At 34.0% G+C, this 27,726-nt stretch overlaps 2 protein-coding genes and 1 long non-coding RNA gene across 3 annotated transcripts; 2 read left to right on the top strand and 1 right to left on the bottom strand.

Annotated features, from left to right (window-relative positions):
- Nucleotides 1-1,669: 1,669 nt before the first annotated feature.
- LOC110458119 (perlucin-like) lies at nucleotides 1,670-10,965 on the bottom strand. Its single transcript, XM_021509702.1, has 6 exons — nucleotides 10,863-10,965; nucleotides 9,684-9,775; nucleotides 8,176-8,272; nucleotides 7,012-7,120; nucleotides 5,580-5,705; nucleotides 1,670-1,752 (listed from the first exon to the last, which is right to left on the bottom strand). The coding sequence occupies exons 1-6, from the start codon at nucleotides 10,906-10,908 to the stop codon at nucleotides 1,719-1,721; spliced, it is 504 nt and encodes a 167-aa protein (XP_021365377.1). The 5' UTR covers nucleotides 10,909-10,965; the 3' UTR covers nucleotides 1,670-1,718.
- Nucleotides 10,966-11,295: 330 nt separating this feature from the next.
- On the top strand, nucleotides 11,296-14,600 carry LOC110458116 (perlucin-like). Its single transcript, XM_021509697.1, has 5 exons — nucleotides 11,296-11,413; nucleotides 12,274-12,365; nucleotides 13,136-13,232; nucleotides 13,853-13,961; nucleotides 14,468-14,600. Exons 1-5 carry the CDS (start codon nucleotides 11,374-11,376, stop codon nucleotides 14,598-14,600), a joined length of 471 nt encoding a protein of 156 aa, XP_021365372.1. The 5' UTR covers nucleotides 11,296-11,373.
- A 995-nt stretch (nucleotides 14,601-15,595) lies between these two features.
- Nucleotides 15,596-18,692, top strand: LOC110458097. Its single transcript, XR_002463768.1, has 3 exons — nucleotides 15,596-16,091; nucleotides 16,598-16,726; nucleotides 18,586-18,692. It is a non-coding gene; the product is annotated as an uncharacterized LOC110458097 (long non-coding RNA).
- Nucleotides 18,693-27,726: the final 9,034 nt, after the last annotated feature.

The following is a 27,726-nucleotide window of genomic DNA, read 5'->3' as shown; positions in this document are numbered from 1 at the left end:
GGTAAAAATGGTTGAGGCAATAAGGTGACCATATTTTGTATCAGTCAAGTTTCTACAACCTAGAAGGGCGTGGCATAAGATGGGCCCAATAAAGAGCAAAATAGACAATTTCATCTTCAAACAAGAGGCCCAGAGGACCTCCATGGTAGGTGCTGTAAGTAGATATGAAATTTCAGAAAGATCCATCCAGTACTTGAGATATAGCGAGAACAAACTTCAAACAGAGCCCCGGCCTTATGCCCCTAGGGGGGTCATACCCACCAATTATACAAAATTAAGTCCCCTTGGCCCAAGGGTGCTACAGACTAAATAAGGATAAAATCCCTTAATCCCGATGGTCGAAGAAGAATTTTAAAGGTTTAACCTCTATTTCCCATATTGAGCCCCGCCTCTCTGCCTCCAGGAGGGTGAGACACACCGTTTATATAAAATTGGTTCCCGTTTACCCAATGATGCTTCATATCAAATTTGGACAAAATCCTGTCATTCCTACGGAAGAGAAGTATTTTGAAGATTATTCCCTATTTCCCTATTGGGCCCCTTCCTTCTGGCCCCAGGGGGGCCACACTCGCTGTTTATACGAAATTGAGTCCCTTTTGCCCAAGGATGCTCCAGACTAAATTAGGATAAAATCCCTTAATCCCGATGGTAGAAGAAGGATTTTAAAGGTTTTACCTCTATTTCCCATATTGAGGCCCGCCTCTCTGCCTCCAGGAGGGTAAGACACACCGTTTATACAAAATTGGTTCCCCTTTACCCAATGATGCTTCATATCAAATATGGACCAAATCCTTTCATTCCTACAGAAGAAAAAGGATTTTAAAGAATAATTTGCCATGTTTTCCTATTGGGCCCCACCCCTCAGGCCCCTAGGGGACTAGACCCACGGTTTATACAAAATTGGTTTCCCTAGGATGCTTCAGACTAAATTTTGTTAAAATCCGCTCAGTGGTTCATGACTAGTAGTGTAAAGTTGACGGACGCCGGACGCTGCGGTATGGCATAAGCTCACCATGGTCCTTCTTTTTGGCCATCAAAACCAATGGTCATTTGAATAATCAAACCAAGCAACTTCACAGACATTTTCTAAGTTCCCGTAGCTCTTCGGAACACCCGAGTTTCGTTCGAAAATTTTATAACTCGGAATTATTCCAGCCCTTTTAGTATATAGTAATGAGTTCTTCCTAATACCAATCTTTTAAAATATATGCATTAATACAATAATTAATATTTAAATATATCAACTAAACTTATTGGATAATATTTTATATTGGTGTTAGTTATACCTGCGGTAGAAAAATACGAAACTGTGCGTGCCAGCTCTTAGACAACTAAAGCATTACTTCCGATGAGGTCCTAAACAGGTTCCTTAGTCACAATAGAACACAGTGTAATATTGTTAACTATACCAGCTCTTAGACTCCCCGCAGTTTGTTTTGCACTCAAAACACTGATTATGTTGTTTATTTCATCTTTATAGTGTTTCATAAAAGACCACCAAGTAATTGGTTTTCTTTCCAGAAATAATTTATTTAGGCTTTAGTCATACCCGAAAAAACAGTCTCGAATACATACAGTTTTGGCAGTGGTACGGAGATCCTTAAACCACCCTGGGATGTACTTGATATTCGAGTGAATTAATGTTAATGAAGTAAAAGACAAGTACACATTTATTATTGTCCTGTATTTATTATCACTGTGTTGTTGACAATATCACTTCAGCCAATAATTGAGTCGGGATCCGCCTCATATCTGTAAAAATAAAATTTATATCGATTACAAATGTTTTAATTGTTCAATATTGATATGTATTTATATTATATCATAATATAAAAATTAAATAATAATAGTAATTAAATATATCAAGAGGAGTCTATGGGTAACTATATATATACAGATGGGGTCCATGGGTAACTATATATATACAGAGTGGTATATGGGTAACTATATATATGGGGCAAAGAAGTAATTCCAACAGTGTGGACAAGTTTAGGTTGTCAAATTTTCGGTAACTATATGTATATAGAGGAGTCTATCAGGTATTAAATATCCTATGGCCTATGTAATATTTATTTATTTTATTTATATAGAAGAGTCTATCAGGTATTAAATATCCTATGGCCTATGTATTAGGTATTTGTTATATTTATATAAAGGAGTCTATGAGGTATTACGTATCATATGGCCTATGTATTAGTTATTTGAATACCCTATATATATCCCTTGTCTATCAGGTTCACAAAAATAAATTTTGCAATGAGTTATAGGTCACGATTTCCGTTCCTGATATTCAGGCTGTTGAAGATATTGGTACGTTTAATGTCTATCATCGTGATCTTATTTCAATATTTGATTTCTAATTTCCTTGTGCCATAGTGAGGCCAATGATTTAACTAATCAGTGTGCCTTGTGCCATAGTGAGGCCAATGATGTTACTAAAAGTGTGCCTTGTGACATAGTGAGGCCAATGATGTTACTTATCAGTGTGCCTTGTGCCATAGTGAGGCCAATGATGTTACTAATCAGTGTGTCTTGTGCCATAGTGAGGCCAATGATGTAGTGGTTTTGTTGTCGCTATCGTGTTCCCGCTCGGATGACTTGATCTAACTTGGATATGACCTACAAGTACACGATAGTGTCGTCGATTAATTATAAGAAGGATATATTGATTTTGAGTTCANTCAAGTACAGGACAGTGTCGTCGATTAATTATAAGAAGGATATATTGATTTTGAGTTCAAATTACGGTTTTGTGAATACTTCAATACTCGCTTCTGTTGTTTTCATGCAAGTCTTAGGTGTTTATTATAATACCGTACGTCTATGATATTTATCAATAATTAACCGTTCAAATCTATGATATTGTTTTCAATAACCTATGTATGTCTAGTATGCTATTTAAATAATTTATTTTTTTGTTGATTTTTATTGCACTAAATTATGTCTTTGCTATTTTTATTATGATAACCACAGTATGTCCCTGATGGTATCAGTTTGAGTAGTACATTTGTCAATAATCTAGCACTGTTAAATATGTATCTTTTTGTGACATTCCTTGTCCTAATATTGTTTTCAACTGCATCTATTAGAATTTAAAGCTTTATATTGACCCAGAGTCGACTGCGGTACACTTACTGTGCGTCGATAAGTATAGCACAATCGATTGTAGGAGTACGACGATAGGGTTATGGGTGCAAGCATCATTTTATTATCTTTAACCGACAATGACCAATCAGAGGTAGAATTTCTGTGAATGTGAAACGAAGCGTAGTCTTTGGGCTAATTAAATCCACGACGCAAGATCCTTCTTTATCTAATGAGCTTCACTAACTTCATTTTCATCAAGAAAGGAGAGAAATATTAATATATGTTTGTTTCAGATATTTACAATTACCACAATATTTACTGAGTTGACAGATATCGATTATGTCCTAATATTGTTATTTTCGTATAAGATGCTGCCCACTGTGGCCAATTTTCATTGGAAAAAAATAGCTACATACATTTAAAGTACGTTTCATAGAAAAATCTTAAATCTATCACCGAGAGTGCTTACGTAACGAAGAAGGACAGTAACACATAAGTGGATTGATTATAAAATCAATTCCTTTGTTATAGGGTGACAATTTGGCAACAGCTTGCAGAGTGCTCAACTGTTATAGATCTGTATAAGTAAAAGATAACAAGTGATACAGTTAAAAGGCGGGCCTTTTCCATCGATGTCGATCCAAATATGATATCTCTATTTTGGTTGACACACGTAGCGATTCAAAACCGGAAAAACTGTGGAGAAATGAATGGGGAGGTTATATTGTTTTTGCTTCTTTTACTTCTAATAGTAGGTGAGTTGCTATATCTCTAAATACCTCGTTTTATTTTTAAATTGAAAGTGAAAACAAAGATCCAAATGGAAACTATTTACTCTTGACAATGAGAGTGCATGATACTTAATCAACTCTGTGTGGGTTATATGGTCCAAATGATGACTCTCCAGATTTTTTTAAAAAAATTTACAAAATAAGATAGAGGGTATTGTAAACGATACTATAACTATTGGAGGGGATTGATATGTCGCTTTAGATTATTATGTTGATACTGTTAGTTAACGTATTAGTAATAATACCAAAGCTAAATATACAATCTATGGCTTGATGCAGGAACTAGATTTAATTGATGTTCGGAGGGAATTGAATGGTGATGTACGAAAGTACACTTGGTTTGGCCCTAATGGTAAAAAAAGTCGCTTAGATTATTTCTTAGTATCATCCGATTTACAACACTACATTCAAAAAGCAGATATGGATATTGTCTACAAATCTGATCATTCACCTGTTAGTATTGATTTAGAATTTATAAAACAAGTACGTGGGCGAGGAACCTGGAAAATTAATAATAATTTGTTAGGTATTTGTATTTTTTCTTACAGTACAGCTTTAAAACTAATATGGATAAAACAAATGTCTGGATGTCAACAATCATTCAGATTGGAAAAAAACTATTAATAGATGATATAGACAACTTTGGAGGAGATAAGATTTGGACCTTAACAAAAACTGGACTATTTGAAGTATCAAAACACAGAAATTTAGGTATCTTTTGGAAGGAAATTTTACAGATATGGGGGTCTCTTACCGAGGACCTCCCCGCTTGCCCTGAGCATATTCTCTCTCAGCACTTATAACTTTAACAAAAGATACAGAATTATTAAACGATGACCCAAATACTCCGTTCTACTCCTGAAGTTTTCCCATTTACTCTTCGTCATGTGGAATACTTACTCCGCCTCGCATATGATGTAATCTAGAGACGTTCATCCTTCATTATGAGGGATATTAATTTGCCTCACTAGATGCACTTACTCTTTGTTCTGGGGATACTATACTCAACCGTACAGATACATGTAAAGCTATATTCAGACATTCCTCGTCATATAAGACAACCACTTCGTTTCACTTAGTCATATGTTCGCCTTCAAGGGAAATACTTACCCTTTCTCACAGGTGAAGCAATCTAGATACATGCATTCTTTATCATTTGGGATAATTTCTCCGCCTTGTAGGCAACTTTTTATTCTATCATTTCTGTGTGTGTAAGATAGAGCCGTTCAGGGTAAGAAAGGGTCACAAATTAGGAAAATCCGATGCCGCAATGCGGAAAAGGCGACGTTATGAAAATAAAACCATTTACAATATATTGACCGTACAAGCTCTCAAGCTGAGATTATTTCCTCTGTACCTATGTTTGCAAATATGGAGTATGCTTAATCTCGCCGACAGATTCGTTTTCGTCAAAAAGCTCAGGGGAAAGTGGGAATTTTCAAAATGGTAGCCAATCCTAACGTATTTTCATAGTTTTTAAGCTTATACTGGTACTTGGAATGAGAGAAAAATACTCTTTCATACCCAGGGGTTAAGGATAGGGAAAATCTACCATCCGGATTATCAGATTTGGCAAAACCCTCGGCACAGCCTCGGATTTTACCAAATTTGAAAACCCCTCGGGTGAAATTTCCCTATCCTACACTCCTGGGTATAACAGAGTCTTATATTCATACACCCTTTATCACGTGGGATACTTACTCCGCCTCACAGATGAAGCTTTCATGAGTCGAGCAGTGTTCGTCATTCCAAAATAGTTTGAAGTCGAATTTGATCAGCATACAGTTTTCACCGTTTTTGTTATCAGGCTGACGCGGTGCCCAGTGACTGAAATATAAAGGTATGGTGTCTAGCTCCAAAATGTTTAGATTCTCATATGTTCTATTGTATATTGCTATAGAGCTGTTTTTCTAACATTAAGACGACAATGCTGTACTGTACATACCATTTGTATAGAAATTCCTATCACCTCTTGTTTAACAATTGTATTAGGAGATAAACAGAATTCTTGACTCAAAAATACAAAATGATACGGATAGTCATCAAACAAAGTATTTTCCCTTTAAGCTTAGCATCCTACCGATATATGTATTGTGGTATTGTCGTAAACATGTTAAACTTGACTTTATATAATTATGAAAAAAATATCTGGTGACAATTAATGTTCATAACATTCATTGTTCTGTACGATTATCACACTTTATGCATGTAGTTATAACACAATCGATATGCATTTATAAACAAAAAAATGTGTTATCATTGTTTCCATGTTATTTTTTTAAGATGTTGAAAAAATTGCACTTTGCATAGCACATAACACCCAACCTTCAACAAAGTGCATGTTAGAGTCTGAGACTTCATAAGTTGATTTATGACGCTAAATATAATATTTCAATCAGTAAGATGGTATCATATTATACGTAGTGTAGCTTCGAAAAGTACCAATTTAATCTTCATTATGTTAACTATTATTCTACCACGTCTATGATGTAACGACACTTTTTATTGTTAAAAAACATGCTTTATTGCACTATAATAAATGTGCATGCATCAGTTTGTCCCGCAAAACATATGCATTTACGAGCAACATTCTTCCACAAAAGTCCCCTGTATTGAAATTGTAAATGCCAAGCTTATGTTCAAACCGTCTGCCGATTTTCCGATAAAAGCAACACATGTTTGTATATTATTTGATTATATATCACGGGATTCAAAAATGTTGGAAAAATGATTAACATAGCGGCCTTCGTTGATTTTGTCCCATTCTTTCCCCATCCTGGTTTTATTTCAACAATAATAGAGGAACATAATATGTTGATTTTCCCAATGATTGCAGATTTTGGGAAAGTTAATCCGCGTCTGATTAATGCTGAAATAAAATGAGAACTTCTTTGCATAACATGTCATATCATTGTATAGTCATGTACTTCGGTCGTACATTTATCCTGGCTAGTTATATAGACTGATCACTATAAATAGCCTGTGCAATTACCTGATCTTATCTGATCTTAACTCTTTCACCCCTGAAGATACATTCGAACTCTTCCATTTTAAAGGTTGGATTAGTTCATTATGAAATTTCAGGGGTGACGGAGTAAAGTTATTTTACGATTTCGCAACGTATAATACTTACGTGAAGCCGGTGATGGCCTGAGAGTAACCAGGTGTTCCCACCCACATCCACTCCCCCTCAGCCATCAAATCCGACCCGTCCACCCAATAGTTCTCTATTGGGGCAGTCCCTTCAATGAAAAAGAGTGCATACATGTTGCATGGTTTTGATTCAAGACAAGAACTTACTTGTTTATAAAGTGTATCTCTAAATTTGAAAATAGAAATTATTTCCCCATCGAGTGGTTAGGTACAGTAGACGTCAAAACTAAACAGAAGACAACATAAACTGCCAAAATTCGATGCTGCTACAACTAGCTTGCTTCTGTTTTGCTTTTCTTTATATAATTTAGCAGAAACACAGTGTTTTTAATTTCTGGTTTCTTAAATACATAATAATGGATCCTTGATTACGACTTATTCCATATTACTTTTCAATATTTATGTTGAAATATAGTGTCGATGTTTGAAAACATTTAAAGTTAGACTAAAGTTTAAATATTTGTTATGATCTTGTATTGAGTGTCCTAGGACTTTTATCTTGGAACAGTATTCTTGTTGTCGGGGACTTACATACCATGGAAAATAAATAACCTTTAAAATCAGATCTGGATATATTTCGTAATATTTTGGTTTGGTATAATGGTTTTACAAAGAAGATATCGAGAAAAATGTTTCATATAAGATTTCACAAAGCGTGAAAAGTTCGAAAAGAATAAAAAAACAATTTAAAGTATACCTACTGTTATCATGTACCTCGGTTAACACGGGGAAGGTATTAAGGTATACTGTTATTATATACCTCAGTTAACACAGGGAAGGTATTAAGGTATACCTTCTGTTATAATGTAACTCAGTTAACACGGGGAATGTATTAAGGTATACCTACTGTTTTATGTACCTCAGTTAACACGGGGAAGGTATTAAGGTATACCTACTGTTATTATATACCTCAGTTAACACGGGGAGGGTATTAAGGTTTACCTACTGTTTTATGTAACTCAGTTAACACGGGGAAGGTATTAAGGTTTACCTACTGTTATTATGTACCTCAGTTAACACGGGGAAGGTATTAAGGTTTACCTACTGTTTTATGTAACTCAGTTAACACGGGGAGGGTATTAAGGTATACCTACTGCTATTATGTACCTCAGTTAACACGGGGAAGGTATTAAGGTATACCTACTGTTAATATGTATTTCATTTAACACTGTTTCCAGCAATGTTTCCTCTTCCTGTGTTTCTATCTTCACTAAGTCTGCGCCAAATACTTGACAGTATAGCTGAAATACAAGTTAGTATTTCGATAAACTATTCATTATATAGGACCTAGGATATAAATAACTTATTACATCAGACCTTTGATATAAATAGCTAATAATATAAGACCTATGATATAATTATATAAATATCTTTTTATATCTGATCTATGATATAAATAGCTTATTTTATAGGAATTGTGATATATATAGCTTATTATATAAGACCTATGTTATCAATAGTTTATTAAATAAGACCTATGATATCATGTGGGTAGGGACTACTGATAAAAAGTACCGCAAGGTTTGGTTTCTTTCCAGAAATGATTTATCAAAGCTAAAAATCATGCATGAAAACAGTGTCCAATAGTTCCAGTCTTGGCAGTAGTACGAGATTCTCTACTTGCAATATACGGTTTCCCGTTGATACGACAGACGACCAGACATTTAACATGATTGCACCGAGTATATAATATTTCAAACTATATGTACACGTCTATCCAAGTATACTCATCGACATAAACTATATGTACACGTCTTTCCAAGCATACTCATCGACATAAACTATATGTACACGCCTTTCCAAGTATACTCATCGACATAAACTATGTGTACACGCCTTTCCAAGCATACTCATCGACATAAACGATATGTACACGCCTTTCCAAGTATACTCATCGACATAAACGATATGTACACGCCTTTCCAAGTATACTCATCGACATGACCTATATGTACACGCCTTTCCAAGTATACTCATCGACATGACCTATATGTAAACGCCTGTCCAAGTATACTCATCGACATGAACTATATGAACATTGTACTGGAGTTTACTTTTCTGTTCTGTGCTGACTTGAAGTGAACAGTAGAATGCAAAAAATATTTACTACAGTGTCTAAAAACAATTACTATAACTAAAGTAAAAGTCTTGATGGTAACAAAGCTGACTGTGTAAACTGTATATAATGTTTGATACAGGTATAACAATAGAATCTTACTGCGTTAACGCTTGGTACGGCAAAGTGTGTAGTCAATTCTTCTCTTTATATATGCTTATTGAGGTCGTGGGTCGATCATATTCGAGATTACAGGTAACACATATTATTTACTACTAATACATTGTAATATACATATAATACCCATATCTACATGTTCCATTTCACGTAGTTTAGCAGATTCGCTTACAATCAAGTTCTCAGTTTCAATTGATTGTGGTTGTTTTGGCTTAGGACACATTGATAAAATCATCTACATTTGACCAAAATTGATGCAAAATTTACAATTTCTGCCAAATCATGAATGAAATAAAGGTTATAGTTATAAAAACCTAATTAAAGAATTTATATATTGATATATATAAATACATTTTCTAATTTATTAATATATATATAACAAGGACATGGTTATTAGGGTATAACTGATATGTACATACCTTGGCATTGATCCAGGACACAGGTTCAACCATCACTTTATAACAGCCATCGCCATGCTTTTCAAAATTATTCGGACATCCTCCTCGCGAACCTTCATGGAGTAATGTAATTAAATATTTGTAGCTTGAATTATGTTTTTTTTGTCTCATTTTGTTTAAATTACACTGAGATTTGAGGACTTATAGAGTGGTTTAGTATTGCATTTAGGAATCGCATAAGATCGTAAATTAAGAATCAAATTTTGAAACGTGTGTCTTACAGACGTAGATGTGGCAGAAACAAAATTAAAAACTAAAGCTCTACCGTATTTCTACTTAATAAGGATAGAAGGATAATTGAAGGACATATGTACATTTTCAAATAGCTTAATAAGAATTCATTGAGGCCTACAGACAAGGTTGTTTACGTGTGCAAAACTATATTATTTGCATAACGACTTGATCAACCTGTCTGACCTTCATCTTTTACAGATGTATTTACTTTATTTAATTTAAACCTTATTTATTTCTGGTAATAAACAAAACATGTTATATTCAATACATCATCAGCAACAACTCGGGAACAAGTGCTCAGTACTTATACCAATCCCGTTTCGTTACTTTATTTTCTACTGACGATATAGCCCGAGTTTCCTCTGGCCCTGACACCAGACTTCTACATTTTGACAGAAAGATGTCAGGGCCAGAGAAAACTCGAGCTACTGATGATATTGTTACTTGTGCAAATGGACATTACATGAAGCTACTTGCTCCAGGACGATTGTATCACATACACCACTATACAATGTCAAGAATCTTGCATATGGGAGACAGATGGCACTTAAAGCAACGAAATTTCCAGAACACCGGCACCTGGCTTTTTTAATTTACCTGGAGGTCTCTATATATATTCAAATCTCGAGTAGAAACCGAATGGAATAAAAGCCAAGATATAAGCAATTATATATGTTCATTAACCTTAGGCTGTGCCAGATTTCAATAAACCGCGCAAACTTGAAACCACAACAACAACAATATATACATTTCACCGTTAGAGACCTGGGAAATACTGTAAGCCAAATGGAAAGCTCAAGCAAAAAAGGATATCTGCTATTGTGGCAACATATATGTGTTGATATTAATTCTACACAATTAAGCAGATCATATTAGGATACTCTTAATCGAATTGTAACCCCCTACCTTGTAACCCTGCACATAGAACGAAGACGAGGGCAATGATCTTCATGTTGACCGTCTGGTTAGGGAGTGTAAGATCGTGCTTGTCCTTATTAATAGTGGTTTCTTATCAGTATTAGATTGTAAGGTCAACACTTCGCTTCTCGAATTGTTTATATAGCATAATTACAACCAATCAGAAAACATTTAACCCGTATTGTTCGTATCGCTGAAATGCTACTTCCGAAATAAAACACATTTTAATTACCGAAACGCATTTTTATACTAATACACTTAGTTTTCAAACAAGAAACAATTCAAAATATTTCTTCAAAGCAATTTGTAACGGAATTATTTTATATTATTTTTCAATTCGCTAGTCAATAGCAAATGACGAATCGACGTCATTCCTCCCTTACATAGACCAGTTATTGGACAGGTTGACCTAAATGACATGCATCCAATTCTTTATCACGCACACAGCCAAGCTATATCCTTATCAATCGGTCGACCTTTTAAATTTACACAGATAATAATGTTGACTCTAGCAGTTCTATTGTCCACCCTTTTCGTTGGTAAGTATTCATGTTACTATCACAATTGTTACTATGAGATTATTTTTGTCGCTTTGTTTGTTGGTAATAAATATTTTATAATGTTACAATTGTAACTTTTATATTTGTTGTATTGGTCTGGTTTTATGCGAGTTTTGTTGATGCATATATTAACACGTTTTGTCTGGAAACATTGTTGAGGATGAAACATTACTAGGATTTGGTCTAGAAGACACTCCGGAACACCTGGTTTTATTCTCCTTGTACCTTTTCGTGTTTCCATGTAAATATTTCCTTTGTACATATTTTCCCCTTGTTTGATCGATTTTGTGTTCGATGTTTCGTGGACACTTTGGTGTTTTTTGTTATTGTTCAACATTGCACGAAGAGTTAATTCCTTGCCCATCTTAGTTGGCTGCAATGGCAATTCCTTGGAGCATTTTAGACGCAGATTCGAATTTTAGTTTTGCAGAAAATAGGTATTAACCGTAGGTATTCTTCGGGAAGGTTTTGGTTTGTTTGTTAAATACAGTTCTAAGAAGTAAAACGCATATCTGGTTATTTTCACGGGGAGGATTTTTTCTTCGGTGTTTTACACTCTATATATCACCAAAGACCAAATTCTGTTCCGTTGTATAAGTGCTCAATACAAAAGTCACAAACCTTAGTAAATTCATGTCATGTACACAAATTGAAACGTGAAGATATTTCAGACAAATGTTTATACACTTCTCTTAAAAACATATACTATTGTCTTTAATTGTTAGTTTATATACTTTTGTATAATTAACATGATTGTTACAACTGATGAGTCAGAGGAAATGAAGGGTTTGAGGTTGGGGTCAGTTAAGTGAATGTTTATGATGTTGATCTCTGTGTAGGTGCCTTTAGTGTCTGTCCGTACGGGTTTACTCTCCATGGAGGTTCCTGTTACCTGGTGGTAGGACTGAACTCAACATGGATAGAAGCTAAGGTAAGTTGTATGTATTGTGTATGCAAACCAGAAAGACGATGGATAATATTGAAAATTATTTTAACTTAGTTATAAATTGTATAGACGTTTCGTTATTATGAAAAGGAAAAGGAAGATTTTTTTTTGTAAACCTTAGGAAGCGCCAATGTAAATATATGGAAATAATACACAGATATACAATTTTGATATTAGATATCTTTGAAGTTTACCATTTTTCATGCATTTACATTTCATGCATTATGGTAATCACATTTTGAAATGAATATAAACAGTTATAATGGATTTTCCTGAATAATATGTCCTTAACAGGTACAACTACACAATAAAATAACCCTTTTTTAGTATCTCTGAACTTATTTTTAGTATCGATAAATTACGTCGTATTAACGAATACCTATAGTGTCTCGTCAGCCTCAGTAGGCTGGGTGTCAATCATATATTGTTTGTATATTTTAATTCATGCTTGTATGTATGAATGTTTAGCAAAATTGACATGTGACACTTTAATAAAATAATTTGCATTGTATGGTATTGCGTTATACTACACAATACATTAATATATACTGTATGTTACTAGTAAAATACCTACACGAAACGACAGGTAGAGCTTAAAGATTGTTGTATATTATTGTTTTCATTACAAAATTTCTCATTTTTACCCTACGAGGAAGGATTTGTAAACTTTTAAGCATTTTAGGCATACATGAGATACTATATTAATATTTCATGATATGAACTTATATGTATATTTAAGTCCGTTTCCGCCGTAGAAATATTGTGATGTGGTGGGAGGCGACCTAGCTGTGGTCGAGTCCGCGGAAGAGGAGACGTACCTGGTCAACATATTGAAGCAGATTGACACCGCAGGTATGGATAAATAGTGAAACTATGAGCGTTCAGGGTAATTATCAGTGGTCATTGGGACATACAATTAGTAGCCAATACATTGTAATGTTAAAGAATAACTTTAAATTCCAGTTGACCACAGGTATTCTAGATAGAAAAGTCGATGGTCAAGAGTAAAAAGGTAAATATATTGTTTCTTTTAATTACCATGGGTTGTTCAATAAAGTTCAATTATCGTTATATTGTAATTCTTAGTAAGCAATCAATTAAATCATTGATAGTCAATAGATTCTAATGAGAATAATCGTCAATTAATTGTAATTTTTCTTTTCTTTTCCATTGTTTACGGCCTATATTATCATAAACAGCAGAAGGGAGACAAATCGTACTGTAATACAACAGGAATGACCATAAAAAGAACTTACTCATCCTGCACGTGTGAATACTGAAGAGTAATTTCTGATTTCACGGTTTCAATATCTTACATTTATACATATCTTGATAACAGTTTGTTTTTCATAAAGAATAACTTCAATGTATGCAAGATACATGTAGATTAAAAGTTGATTTTGAAGTAGATTAACACCAACTTAGGTATTTCAAAATACAACATGAACGGTTTACATTTTTTTTTTAATCAGGAACAATTTTTCCGGAGAATTACTGGTTAGACGGAACTGATGTTGTCAAAGAGGGAGAGTTCCGATGGATGGGAAAAAATGGAAATTCCATTCCAATTTCCGGCTACACGTATAAATGATTTAGAAACATAATCTCTGCTTAAATTTTAGAGCGTTTGCACATAAAGGTTTTACCAGATATCTTATTTCACATATTCTGTAACTAAAATATCTTTCGATGGACCTTAACTCTGATTTATTTAGACATGTACATCACTTCATCAATATATTTTGAACGGTGTTTTTTATGTTGTGTACCTGTGTAGATATTATATATATTTACCTCATGTTTATGCCTGTTATCATTGTTGTCGTGTAATTGTAAATGTATGACGGGAGAAAAATTGCTAAATTAACATGAAATTGTAATAACGTGTGCTTAATCCCTTGTTCAAATGAATTGGCAATCTAATATGTTTAAACCAAAGTGATATCTTCTTTTATCTTCATTTATTCTTATACCTTGACTACTTTTTAAATATACCCAGAAACAAAAGATTTCTTGTAAAAATTTCCTCATGTGATATATTTACTAAATTGATAGATATTATTCAATACATTCCTTTAATTCGCCAGCAATTGGTCCCCGGGGCAGCCTGACAATGCCGGTCGTACAGAGAATTGTCTGGAGATACGATTTTCATTCAGCATCCTCTGGAATGATCTAGACTGCAATACCAAGCAAAATTTCATCTGTGAAGCCAGGTAGGATTGTATTGCAAATTTGTTTTTTTTGGTAAGCCCTTCAAATGTCAAACGCTCACGACTGCTTCTTTTAACAGGTTAAGGATTATATATTTTTAACGTCAATGTTTAAGCTATTTTAATCAAATTATTTCACGATTGATATAATCTCCAGCACACACGCAGGAATACACACATAGGAAGATATTAGCCAGGTGGCATATGACTAGTAGTTAGGGCCTAATAAGGCAGCTCCTGCTAATTTCTCAAAATGTTATTGATTAATGTATATGCCAATTGTATTTAATGTATATTCATGAACTGAAAGCGCTTTATATAGTGGCTTATGTTAACTAGATAGGGCGCTATAAATAGGGGCTAATGTTAACTAGAAAGGGCGCTTTATATAGTGGCTTATGTTAACTAGAAAGGGCGCTTTATATAGTGGCTTATGTTAACTTAGATAGGGCGCTATATCAAATGTTGTTTATCATTAATAGTAGTATTGATAATTGTCAACACAGGACAATTTCAGTTCCACAAATATTGCGAACATTTAGGAGTGATTCATTTAAATAAGTTATAACACGTCTAACGCTAATGTATATGACCTATCTCCCTATATACCTTAAAATCCGTGCTGAAAAACTAAGTATAATTATTAAATATATTTTCTTTAGAATCGATATGGTGCCATATATTGGAAAATAACGTTATGCTAAGTACCCAGAACATACAATAAGTAAAGCTGCTACTGCACTGCCCAACTCATACACGTGTCTCGGGCCTATACCCAAATTGTTTTTGTTGTTTATAAAACAANAATTATCAGTGGTCATTGGGACATACAATTAGTAGCCAATACATTGTAATGTTAAAGAATAACTTTAAATTCCAGTTGACCACAGGTATTCTAGATAGAAAAGTCGATGGTCAAGAGTAAAAAGGTAAATATATTGTTTCTTTTAATTACCATGGGTTGTTCAATAAAGTTCAATTATCGTTATATTGTAATTCTTAGTAAGCAATCAATTAAATCATTGATAGTCAATAGATTCTAATGAGAATAATCGTCAATTAATTGTAATTTTTCTTTTCTTTTCCATTGTTTACGGCCTATATTATCATAAACAGCAGAAGGGAGACAAATCGTACTGTAATACAACAGGAATGACCATAAAAAGAACTTACTCATCCTGCACGTGTGAATACTGAAGAGTAATTTCTGATTTCACGGTTTCAATATCTTACATTTATACATATCTTGATAACAGTTTGTTTTTCATAAAGAATAACTTCAATGTATGCAAGATACATGTAGATTAAAAGTTGATTTTGAAGTAGATTAACACCAACTTAGGTATTTCAAAATACAACATGAACGGTTTACATTTTTTTTTTAATCAGGAACAATTTTTCCGGAGAATTACTGGTTAGACGGAACTGATGTTGTCAAAGAGGGAGAGTTCCGATGGATGGGAAAAAATGGAAATTCCATTCCAATTTCCGGCTACACGTATAAATGATTTAGAAACATAATCTCTGCTTAAATTTTAGAGCGTTTGCACATAAAGGTTTTACCAGATATCTTATTTCACATATTCTGTAACTAAAATATCTTTCGATGGACCTTAACTCTGATTTATTTAGACATGTACATCACTTCATCAATATATTTTGAACGGTGTTTTTTATGTTGTGTACCTGTGTAGATATTATATATATTTACCTCATGTTTATGCCTGTTATCATTGTTGTCGTGTAATTGTAAATGTATGACGGGAGAAAAATTGCTAAATTAACATGAAATTGTAATAACGTGTGCTTAATCCCTTGTTCAAATGAATTGGCAATCTAATATGTTTAAACCAAAGTGATATCTTCTTTTATCTTCATTTATTCTTATACCTTGACTACTTTTTAAATATACCCAGAAACAAAAGATTTCTTGTAAAAATTTCCTCATGTGATATATTTACTAAATTGATAGATATTATTCAATACATTCCTTTAATTCGCCAGCAATTGGTCCCCGGGGCAGCCTGACAATGCCGGTCGTACAGAGAATTGTCTGGAGATACGATTTTCATTCAGCATCCTCTGGAATGATCTAGACTGCAATACCAAGCAAAATTTCATCTGTGAAGCCAGGTAGGATTGTATTGCAAATTTGTTTTTTTTGGTAAGCCCTTCAAATGTCAAACGCTCACGACTGCTTCTTTTAACAGGTTAAGGATTATATATTTTTAACGTCAATGTTTAAGCTATTTTAATCAAATTATTTCACGATTGATATAATCTCCAGCACACACGCAGGAATACACACATAGGAAGATATTAGCCAGGTGGCATATGACTAGTAGTTAGGGCCTAATAAGGCAGCTCCTGCTAATTTCTCAAAATGTTATTGATTAATGTATATGCCAATTGTATTTAATGTATATTCATGAACTGAAAGCGCTTTATATAGTGGCTTATGTTAACTAGATAGGGCGCTATAAATAGGGGCTAATGTTAACTAGAAAGGGCGCTTTATATAGTGGCTTATGTTAACTAGAAAGGGCGCTTTATATAGTGGCTTATGTTAACTTAGATAGGGCGCTATATCAAATGTTGTTTATCATTAATAGTAGTATTGATAATTGTCAACACAGGACAATTTCAGTTCCACAAATATTGCGAACATTTAGGAGTGATTCATTTAAATAAGTTATAACACGTCTAACGCTAATGTATATGACCTATCTCCCTATATACCTTAAAATCCGTGCTGAAAAACTAAGTATAATTATTAAATATATTTTCTTTAGAATCGATATGGTGCCATATATTGGAAAATAACGTTATGCTAAGTACCCAGAACATACAATAAGTAAAGCTGCTACTGCACTGCCCAACTCATACACGTGTCTCGGGCCTATACCCAAATTGTTTTTGTTGTTTATAAAACAATTAATCTTAGATAAAGTCTGTAACACTTTGTTAACGTTCTGTTTGTTCGTATTTTCAAAGAATAATTTTTAATGTGAAACAATTTTTCAATTTCAACATTCATCAGAAAGAAGTAAAAAAAACCACCAATTCTTTATATTTATGATAATTGTTATGTAAAACAAATGGTCTAAATAAGTTATTCTGTGAGCGAATTCATGGTGTTGATAAGTGTACTGTTTAAAATTGAGGTTGTTGAAAAATGTGGAATAAGCTTCACGGAAAGCATGTTATTATCTGAATGAAAAAATAATCCATCTTTCAGCTTTAACATATGTTTTAGAGTTAAATATGTTTGTATGTCATTAAGTGGCAGTTCTTTGCAATTTCAAAAATTGCAATGATTAAGATCTAATGATATTATTTAACATTCGTTTACAAATTTTGGAACCATACCAAACTAAGCCTCAAACCACACATGTTGCTGTCTAACAATAACTTTATTTGTTTAATCGATGAAGAAGATAAAAGAAAAAAAAAAGAAAAAAAAAATCACGATTAATTCTATGAAACGAGACTCAAATCGATAACCCTTAGAGATCAAAATGCAACGGACAAGCATGCATAATCCCAATCGGCAAACCTCAGTTGATTCCACTACGCTCCATCGTTAGTGTCATTCGGAACACATCGCCCTGATTGCAGCTCCCGAATCGGACGAGGTGTTCCAAATGCATAAGTGTACGATGAACAAGCCACCCTAGGAGTTCCGAGTGTGTATAATCTAGTGAAGTGACTTATTAACGAGTACCTTTTGTTGACATGGAAACCAACACAAATAATCGAACAATATCAGTGGAACGTTTCAGAACTATGACTTGGTGTATTATATATATGAATCACTAACTGTAGAATTTTGTTTGTTTGAGCTTCTTTTTCTCATCAGTTGTTTTGTTTAAGCCAATTAAAGTATACAGTTTTCTGTACCAATCTTCTAAATGTGCAATGTTTTCTTTATCATATTATAATATGCCCTGATTAAGACTTATATTTGAATTTGTAAATATGTTTTATTTCAGCATTGAGTGGGAGGGTGGCACAGTTTTTGGATAAAGTCATCAGTGAGTTTGTTTTGAGTGTAACAAATCGTGCTTCAATAAAAGAATAAAACGACTCATACACTTACATAGGGAATTGATCTCATGTTATTACATTTGTATCCGTCTGGTCACTCGTAAAAGGTTGTTTAAAATTTTAGAACTAAATATAATCTTAAATGTATCACTTTAAAGTTATTTTTTCAGATATCCTTATTAAGAGATTCAGAGTAAATTTGAGTTGGTGCTATTTCAACGTATTTTCACCAATAGAAATATAAAGAAACTATATATGATCGGTATTCAAAGTTACCACCTGCCTCAAAATATATTAGTATTTATGCCCATTTCTTCAAAAAGTTGAATTTGAAGTCCGGTCGGAATGTATCATTGAGCTTATCAATATTCATACAACTGGACCTTGTCACCAATACTTAATTTTGGTCATCAATAAGCTTAGGCTAGAAAGAAACTTGCTGTTAGGATCCTGGTCACCAATAAGCTTGGGCTAGAGAGATAAACCTGATTATTGGATCCTGGTCACCTATAAGCTTTGGCTAGAGAGAGACTTGTTTATTTATTTATTTTATTTATTTCCAATTCAACAGACCCAAGGATCCACTTACAGAATGGATAACAACATTACAACACAAGTATACAATATCACAGCCAGTTATGCATGTAACATAGACTAAAAGATACTCATATGTAAAACAAAAGAAACTAGTGATAGCAAATATTCTTTAACCGTACTTTAAACTCGGCGAGAGAGGAACAAAACATATCACAGTCTGAGTCTGGTGCCAAAATCAAGATAGTTAAAATTACATTGAATCCTGTTTAAAATACTATACTTTCTAATTTACTTGACTAAATATGGACAATCAAAATCACTATCAACACATTTGTAAAGCAATACACAATCTAAAAATGCCCGCCTTTGTTCGAGGCTAGGAAGATTAAAATGCCTACAAGTATCAGCATAAGACATGGAATTGTAATCAACGTGTGCCTTAAAACATAAAAAATTCAAACATTTACGCTGGACAACTTCGACCTCGTGAATTAAAGATGTTTGGTAAGGAGACCAGATCTGACAACAATATTCTAACTGACTCCTGACAAGACTTATATATAGGGACCTTAAAACAGGTATTTGTTTAAAACTTGTACATGTACGTTTAATAAAACCGAGCCTTCGCATTGATTTGGAAACAGAACGACTAATGTGGGTACTAAAACTCATTGAAGAGGTCAGCCAAACATCAAGATCTTTCACACACCATTCATTTTTCAGGTTGTCACCGTTCATAGTGTAATTATTACTTTTTATTGGATCCTTGTCCCAATTAAGCTTGGATAAGAACGATACTTTCTTACTTGGTTCCGTTCACCCATACGCTTAGGCTAGAGAGAGACTTGCTCAATGGATCCTTGCCACCAATACGCTTAGGCTAGAGAGACACTTGCTCAATGGATCCTTGCCACCAATACACTTAGGCTAGAGAGAGACTTGCTCAATGGATCCTTGCCACCAATACGCTTAGGCTAGAGACTTGCTCGATGGATCCTTGCCAACAATAAGCTTAGGCTAGAGAGAGACTTGCTCAATGGATCCTTGCCAACAATAAGCTTAGGCTAGAGAGAGACTTGTTCAATGGATCCTTGCCACCAATAAGCTTAGGCTAGATAGAGACTTGATCAATGGATCCTTGCCACCAATAGGCTTAGGCTAGAGAGATACTTGCTTTATTGATCCTGGTCACAAATAAACTTAGGCTAGATAGAGACTTGCTCAATGGATCCTTGCCACTAATAAGCTTAGGTTAGAGAGAGACTTGATCAATGGATCCTTGTCACCAATAAGCTTAGGCTAGAGGGATACTTGCTTTATTGATCCTGGTCACAAATAAACTTATGTTAGAGAGAAACTTGCTCAATGGATCCTTGCCACCAATATGCTTAGGCTAGAGAGAGACTTGCTCAATGGATCCTTGCCACAAATAAGCTTAAGCTAGAGAGAGACTTGATCAATTGATCCTTGCCACCAATAAGCTTCGGCTAGAGAGATACTTGCTTTATTGATCCTGGTCACAAATAAACTTAGGCTAGAGAGGGACTCGCTGAATGGATCCTAAAACTAAACTAGTGAGCTTAAGTCAGAATCAATTAAAATCCACTAGTTTATCAAGGATTGGTTCAATAAGTGAATTGGTGTATATAAATATAGTATCATCCTTGTAAAACTGTAACATGCATTTAACAAATTCTGAACGTCTCAAAGTTTTTATGCTTGATTTACTCCCACTACAAATAGTGTGGGGGATATGCGTGACAAGATTGACATTGCACACATCTTTAATCCTAGGGTTGTCACAGCAAGTTTTGTTTGTGTGCACTGAACAACCTTGTGTAGATTTAATTCCTTTGAAAATGACAGATCACTTAGCACAATTTCTGCTAAACATAAACTTTAATAAAGGTATCCTATTTCATATTAATTGTGAGTTTGTTTATCACCTTTTTTCCATCTTTCGAATCCCCGTTTTTCAATAAGTTTTAATGTGATATCCGTACCTGTTATTTGTGTTATATTTAACTGCCTTTAATAATTTAGGTTAATGTTATCTAATAATTTAGCCTGCGTTAATGACATCGTTGCACGAATGCATTCGTATAAGGTTGAGTATACCATTCGTATAAGGTTGAGTATACCATGGAATAAGTTATAATCGTCAAGAAGAGCTCAACTGAGAGTGTTTTTCTCTTCTATATAAAACACATATAGAAAAGCAATAAGTAGGAGTTTTTCTATTTTACAATTCTTTGTCTTATTTTTATTGACTTTGCTGCTAATAAATTTAAAACTGATTTTGATGTTGTGTATCTATTACGGATGCCTTCAGTTATAAAATGTACGGTTTTCAATGAAAATTTCGAGGTTCGACCCAAACGTTTCTGTTTTTCTTTTAAATATTTCTATTTCATACATTCAGATTTCGAATAACTATAATTCTGTAAAATGTGTGATTTTTACGGGTTACTTCGTTTGAAAAAGACCTATACAAATATTTCACTATGCTAACAATGGTTATAATATAGCTTCACGTGTTGGTACCTGTGACCTAAATATCGAAGATATTTGTTTTCTTTTTAAAGTCAATGATTTGATAAAAATGTCGTTCCTAAACTGAGGAACTGTCTTGGAAAAGAGATACGTTTGTGGTTAAGTATAGCATATCTCTTTGATAAGGGTAAGGCAAACTTAATGCAATGCATACACATCTTACAGAGGTGGTAACACCAACATCTAACTGTTGAGGCAATCAAAATTTAACATCCAGATTGTGTGTACATGTAATCAGAGATTGTGTTGTTCCTCCTTGCATAACATTTTTTACTCCATGATATTTTATAACATATGTCCTGTAAACAAACTGTTCAATGGAACAAATCATATGCAAAGATAAGGTTTAGATCAGGCTCTTTGTTAAAGAGTTTGATGTTTTTCGGACAAAACAGTTTACGGTGATGTTATCATTTGACAAAATATATAACGGCGATGTTATCATTTTGTTGTTTTGATTAAGCATATGTAAGTCATTTAAATGTTTTCAACTTCAAACGCACGAGTAATCATCGCGAATGCAATAGACACTTTACACAATATGTTATATAAACACGTGTGTATTGTCTGTGTAACGGGCCAAGGCTACTCGTCGTTACCTTTACAAAGGAGAAATATGAGTATATGACAGTATGATAACGTCAATTCCAAACCAGTGCATTACGTCATTGTTAAGCGGATAGGCTAATGTGAGCAAACATGTAATCATTATACTGGCTTGCGATCAAAGTAACTTAGAAGTATTGTGAATTATTTGAGACGTATAAGGCTACTCGTACCAAGCCACACTACAAACTGATGGGACTCAGTTTAATAGTACATATAGCAGAGAAATCTGTTTGATATGGTTTTATGCACAATGCATGTGTTACAAACTATCATGCATTGCTAATCTAATTTCCTGACCCCAGTGTGGACTTTCTCATTGCCCTTACACTATAAGGATGTATATAACAATATAAGACTCTGTCATGCCAAGAAGTGTAGGATAAGTTCAGAAACCTTGAAAATGCATTTGGACTAGACACCATTTTGAAAATATTTTTCCCTGTTTATTTTTCGAAAAAAATGAATCAGTCAGTCAGATTAATCCTTATCCCATAATAGCAAACAGAGTTTGCATTGAACAATTATTCTCATCTTTCTAAATTGTACGGTAAATATATTGTAAAAGGTTTTAATTTCATAACGGTTGATAGATTGTAAAAGGTTTTAATTTCATCACGTTGCTTTTCCGCATTGCCGCATCGGAGTTTTCCAAATTCGTGACTTCACGTAATTGTTGGGCCATCGTGACATCACGTCACGTGAAATGGGGTGTAGGATAGAAATTTCCTACACCCTTTTCTTACCCTGGACAGCTTTATCTTACACACATGGAAATTAGAGAAAGAAATGTATTGCCCTTTGCAGGGAAACACGATTCTTTGTTTCTCCGAGGTTAATCATGTTTCACGAGGGCGAAAGATTAACCTCGGAGAACTAAGAATAGTGGTTCCCTACAGTAAGGGCCATACATATACTACTATGCCGAAAATAAATAACAACTAGGTTGTGGAGGCTCTTTCCGATATTTCTTGAGATGCTCCCCGAGTAAGTGAAATATGCTCGGGGAAACTTGAGCGCGTGAGGGCAACATGATATTTTATTGTCACGCCATGTGACCAGTATCATCCAATCACAAACGCTGTTCTAAAACTGATGTATAATAATACAGTATACGTCTACACATGTACCTTATAAGAGATGTGAGAACAACTTCAGAATCAGGATATTTCTTCTTCCCTCTCATTTTGAAACGACACAGAAGAGAGTAAATGTGATCTGCCATGTATATGAAATAGCTTAATCACTATTTTATCTACTTTTGAATGTGTCTCCCAAGCCTGGCTAACACATATGAATTAGGTGATCGGATCTCAGATCAGAGTTGTAGCTGCAGCTGTACTTTCTCACAGGAACACTCCTAGATATTTTGAAGACACAGTTCCTCCGAACTACCTTACAGACATATACACAACTATGGTGTTAACGTATTTCGCCTGCTTTCTTATCTCTACGTGAAATATAGCACCAACCACTCCTATCTCGAAGCTATTATGACTGCTGTGATAGCAACAGCATCGGTTTCCTCTTCCACTCTCCGATCCTTCTCCTAGTTTTGCGTTGCCGAATTCTTTGCTGCACATCTGTGTCCTGCATCAGCATTGACCCCAGTCATCTGCTGGAGGGACCCCTGACATGAATACATGTTATATAGTAAAATGGCGATCCGTTTACTCAAAAGTAAATGCTATCAACTAGTTTAAGGTGATACGGATTAAATGAAAATACCACAAACTCATAATTGGATAAGTTGAATGCTACTACTGACTTGTCAAGACCATCCGTTCATCATTATCAGCTAAATTAAAACAAAACCGGTCTCTGTGTTACTGAAGTCGCGTAAATCGTGTCTTTTCATTCATCCGGTTAATAATGGAATGTAATGAGGGTTCTTGCGTTGAAGTGGATAGCGCATTCGCCTTTCACAAAGGCGCCCGGAGTTCTACTAACTGATTCAATACGAAGAATTATGGGGACACCTGCATAACCACCCGGGTGTTCTGCGGGTACACCTTTACACAATAAGACCCCCTGCACTCTCCGTTCGGGCAATACAAGTGATAAATATAAGTTGGAAAAACACAATTTGTTGTAAATAAATAAAGCTTATAATTATACATATCAACATGTATAAGTCATATGTATCAACTATATGTGTAAAATATGTCTAAATTAGGATGTACGAACATTTTCCAATATTTTCCGAAATTTCTATCGAATTCTTTTGGTGAACCATTCGTTAAGCTTAACATACTTATAAAACACGATCTGTGTTCGTTAAAATGTGTAATCCGATTTAGTACGACCTGTGGTATTGTGTATTCTCAGCACGGCTGATCAACAGATAACCCGATAAAGGAAAACCGATTTACACCTTTCAAATCTTCAGGTAAATTGAATCAAGAGACAACACACTCATTCATTGTTTGACAAAAATACTAAACAAATTGTATTGTGTGTACTAAATCATTGCTATCGTATAACGTGCCAACTCGTACAATGTTGATACGTCAGCAGTGTCTCGTCCCTGTTCTGACGCCATAGTACTCGTACTGTTTACCGGCCTGGCTCCTATTTATCTTTTTCTTTTTAAGTGTGATGTGAATGAAGTCGTCATTATTTTCCTACATAAGTACCTGTAAATGAATTATAGAGGATATCGTATCCGGATCTTGCCAATGAACCCTATATACAGCGTAAATAGAAGTAAACTAGTATTTAGGATAAGACGTAGTGTATTATTCTTGTGTTATTAGGCATACCTAGTACATATCTTTTATCATATAACCATTGTGTTACACAGTAAACGTCGTCGTGTATTATGTTTTTGAAATGTCAACAAGGACAATTGTCAAAAAGGATGAAAGACCAAAAGAATCCTGAATTTACATGAGATCATGAGTTTCGTTTTGCATTTTTACGCTTGTTTCATAAATATCGTGCACATTAGAATTTGTTTCATAAATATCGTGCACATTAGAATTTCATTTGAAATTATATATTTATGATGTGTACAATTACGTAAGGATTCGTTGACAAAAAATACACCTTTGCTATTGTACCACCATTAGTAATCATTATTCCCTCATAATGAAGAATGACCTGAATGGTAACAGCATTCAATATACTGGTTAATTCGTCAAATTGATCATTTCTCCGTTGTTGACCTGCCTTCGCTGCCCAAGGAGTTAGCTTTCTATCAGCCTGTGTTCCTCTGAAAAATTACCCCTCATGTAGACTAACTCCCTCGGCTGTCTCTTGGGGTGCAGACTAAATCCCTCGACAATTTCCGTGACGAAAAATCAACAATAAACAACATATTTCTAGATAACATTTCTTCATTTTAATTTTCTATTTGTGTATAACACTAACAAAATATATTTGCATTTTCTTTTTATAAAATGTAATACAAAGTATTAATAAATAGGAATACCAGGTGTCATACATATGTATATAGTTTCTTGTGAAATATTTATAGCAACAGAGTGATCTCGTCAGTTGCTTTGTTTATTACAGGAAATTAGAGCCAGGTCCGATGAAAGAACACTTAAAAGGCTGACGTAGAACACAATAATTTAGAAACGAAATGAAAACTATAGGTTTACTCTTTACACCCTATTTTCAGTGCGCACAATTCAATTTTAATTTAAAACAAAATGAAAACATTGACGTGAGATATGTCATTTATGTTGGAGAAAACAATCGAAAAAATAATTTGATATTTGCCTAAAATTATTTATGAGATTTTGAATTTGCAAATTGAAAATACAAATTACAAATACGAATTTAAAGTAAAAGAAACATCATTGTAGATAATAGATATAAATAAAATATAACATCAATATCACATTTATGCTTTCTACAAAATCGACTCTTTTGAATACTACTTTGGCACATTTAACTACATACAATTCTCATTTAAAACAATGTTTTTATGAGATATAATTGTTTAAACATTCAACTTTGGCCGGTTTTAACAGTCGTTAATGTTAAGACCGCCATGTGACTTAACAAAAGTCAACGGCGATAAACACGTATTGATTACAGCACGAATACATCGTGAATATAACTTACATAAGTAACAATATAAACAACACATACATAACAAGAATATACACTGTATATAATATTATATTGTATACAAGTGTTAATAATAGCACTGTTTATCGACAGTGATATATTTTATCATGTCACCCTACAGGCCTACCGATAAAACCATGCAATCCTATAGGGCAACCCTTATAGGATTGCACTATAAGTCTGGCGCTGTCGAAACCACAAAAAATATGTGGGAATTTATATACACCGACTTTAAATAAAATAGGACGGATTCGTTATTGTATACAGCACTTGATTTGTTCTTATGGCTATATCGATCAGGGTAACATCAACGCTATGTAAAATCGAAATATTTAAAAGTTGTGGCACTGCTTTCAATCCATTAATGACAGCTGTAACACCCTGTGGGAACATTCATGCTATACGAAGTTATAAACGAAACATAGGGCGTGAGGTAGTCGTGTCATAGCTGACATCGGTAGATCAAAACATCTACATGATAAAAATCGATAAGGTGTACAATCTGTTCAAAAGAAGGTGTATGGAATACCAGAGTCGTTCTGTTTGAAGGACGTCTTACTCAACATATTGGTACTATATACAGTACAACAATTGTAACCATGGCTCAAATGTGACGAAAAAAACTAAGGTTCCGATTTAAGCTTTCTGATTTTGGTTGTCTAAGTGACAGTTATATATATATTCGTCACATGATCGTGATTAAAATATATTTAAAGAAATATTTTGGACTTTCTGATCAAATGTTATATTATCTTTAACGATGGGCAGCTATTTATATTTTAGTTTAATGTAATTTGTTGTCAAGATATCTCAAAATACAAAATTTAGAAAACTTAAATCTGTTTGGAAGTTCTATTTAATTTGAGCCTGGTTTTGTTGTAGATAACTGCGTCCGACATACCCCCTTGATACTGTACTACACTAAGTTACCAAAAGCAAAGAATCGATTTTGCCGCCGACGATTCGCAAAGTATTTCATTCGCAAAATCAATGTTTAGTTGAACGTTTTCGAAAATGAGTTTCCTCGATATTATTACGAATAAGGGACCCTTTTCTAATCAAAGGTAGATTCATTCAAAAACATTGTCATATACAGCTCATATATGTCATCACAGTTGCAAATCATACTCATATATTTCTGAAAATTACAACGCAATAACTAGTATATTTCGTATTTGTATGGCGTCGTACCCTTCGTCATTGTACTCTCTCTACCTCTCTCTTTCTTTATCTCTCTCTCTCTCTAATTGTTTCTCTTTCGGTATCTCTTTGTCTATCTTTCTCTTATTCTCTGTATTTCTCTCTGTTAT

Source organism: Mizuhopecten yessoensis, unplaced genomic scaffold (assembly GCF_002113885.1).
Source record: "Mizuhopecten yessoensis strain PY_sf001 unplaced genomic scaffold, ASM211388v2 scaffold9431, whole genome shotgun sequence".
NCBI lineage: Eukaryota > Metazoa > Mollusca > Bivalvia > Pectinida > Pectinidae > Mizuhopecten > Mizuhopecten yessoensis.
This window is presented reverse-complemented; position numbering and strand designations above follow the sequence as displayed.

What these genes read in the sequence shown, in the direction of transcription:
- LOC110458119 (XM_021509702.1), bottom strand. Translation starts at nt 10,908, where the DNA reads ATGAAGATCATTGCCCTCGTCTTCGTTCTATGTGCAGGGTTACAAG. An exon ending in TGTCCTGGATCAATGCCAAG is followed by an intron (nt 8,273 to 9,683) that starts GTATGTACATAT and finishes CTTGTATTTCAG; the next exon opens with CTATACTGTCAAGTATTTGG. An exon ending in AGCTTCATCTGTGAGGCGGA is followed by an intron (nt 1,753 to 5,579) that starts GTAAGTATCCCA and finishes TTATTTTTACAG; the next exon opens with ATATGAGGCGGATCCCGACT.
- LOC110458116 (XM_021509697.1), top strand. Translation starts at nt 11,374, where the DNA reads ATGTTGACTCTAGCAGTTCTATTGTCCACCCTTTTCGTTG. An exon ending in ATTGTCCACCCTTTTCGTTG is followed by an intron (nt 11,414 to 12,273) that starts GTAAGTATTCAT and finishes ATCTCTGTGTAG; the next exon opens with GTGCCTTTAGTGTCTGTCCG. An exon ending in GAAGCAGATTGACACCGCAG is followed by an intron (nt 13,233 to 13,852) that starts GTATGGATAAAT and finishes TTTTTTAATCAG; the next exon opens with GAACAATTTTTCCGGAGAAT.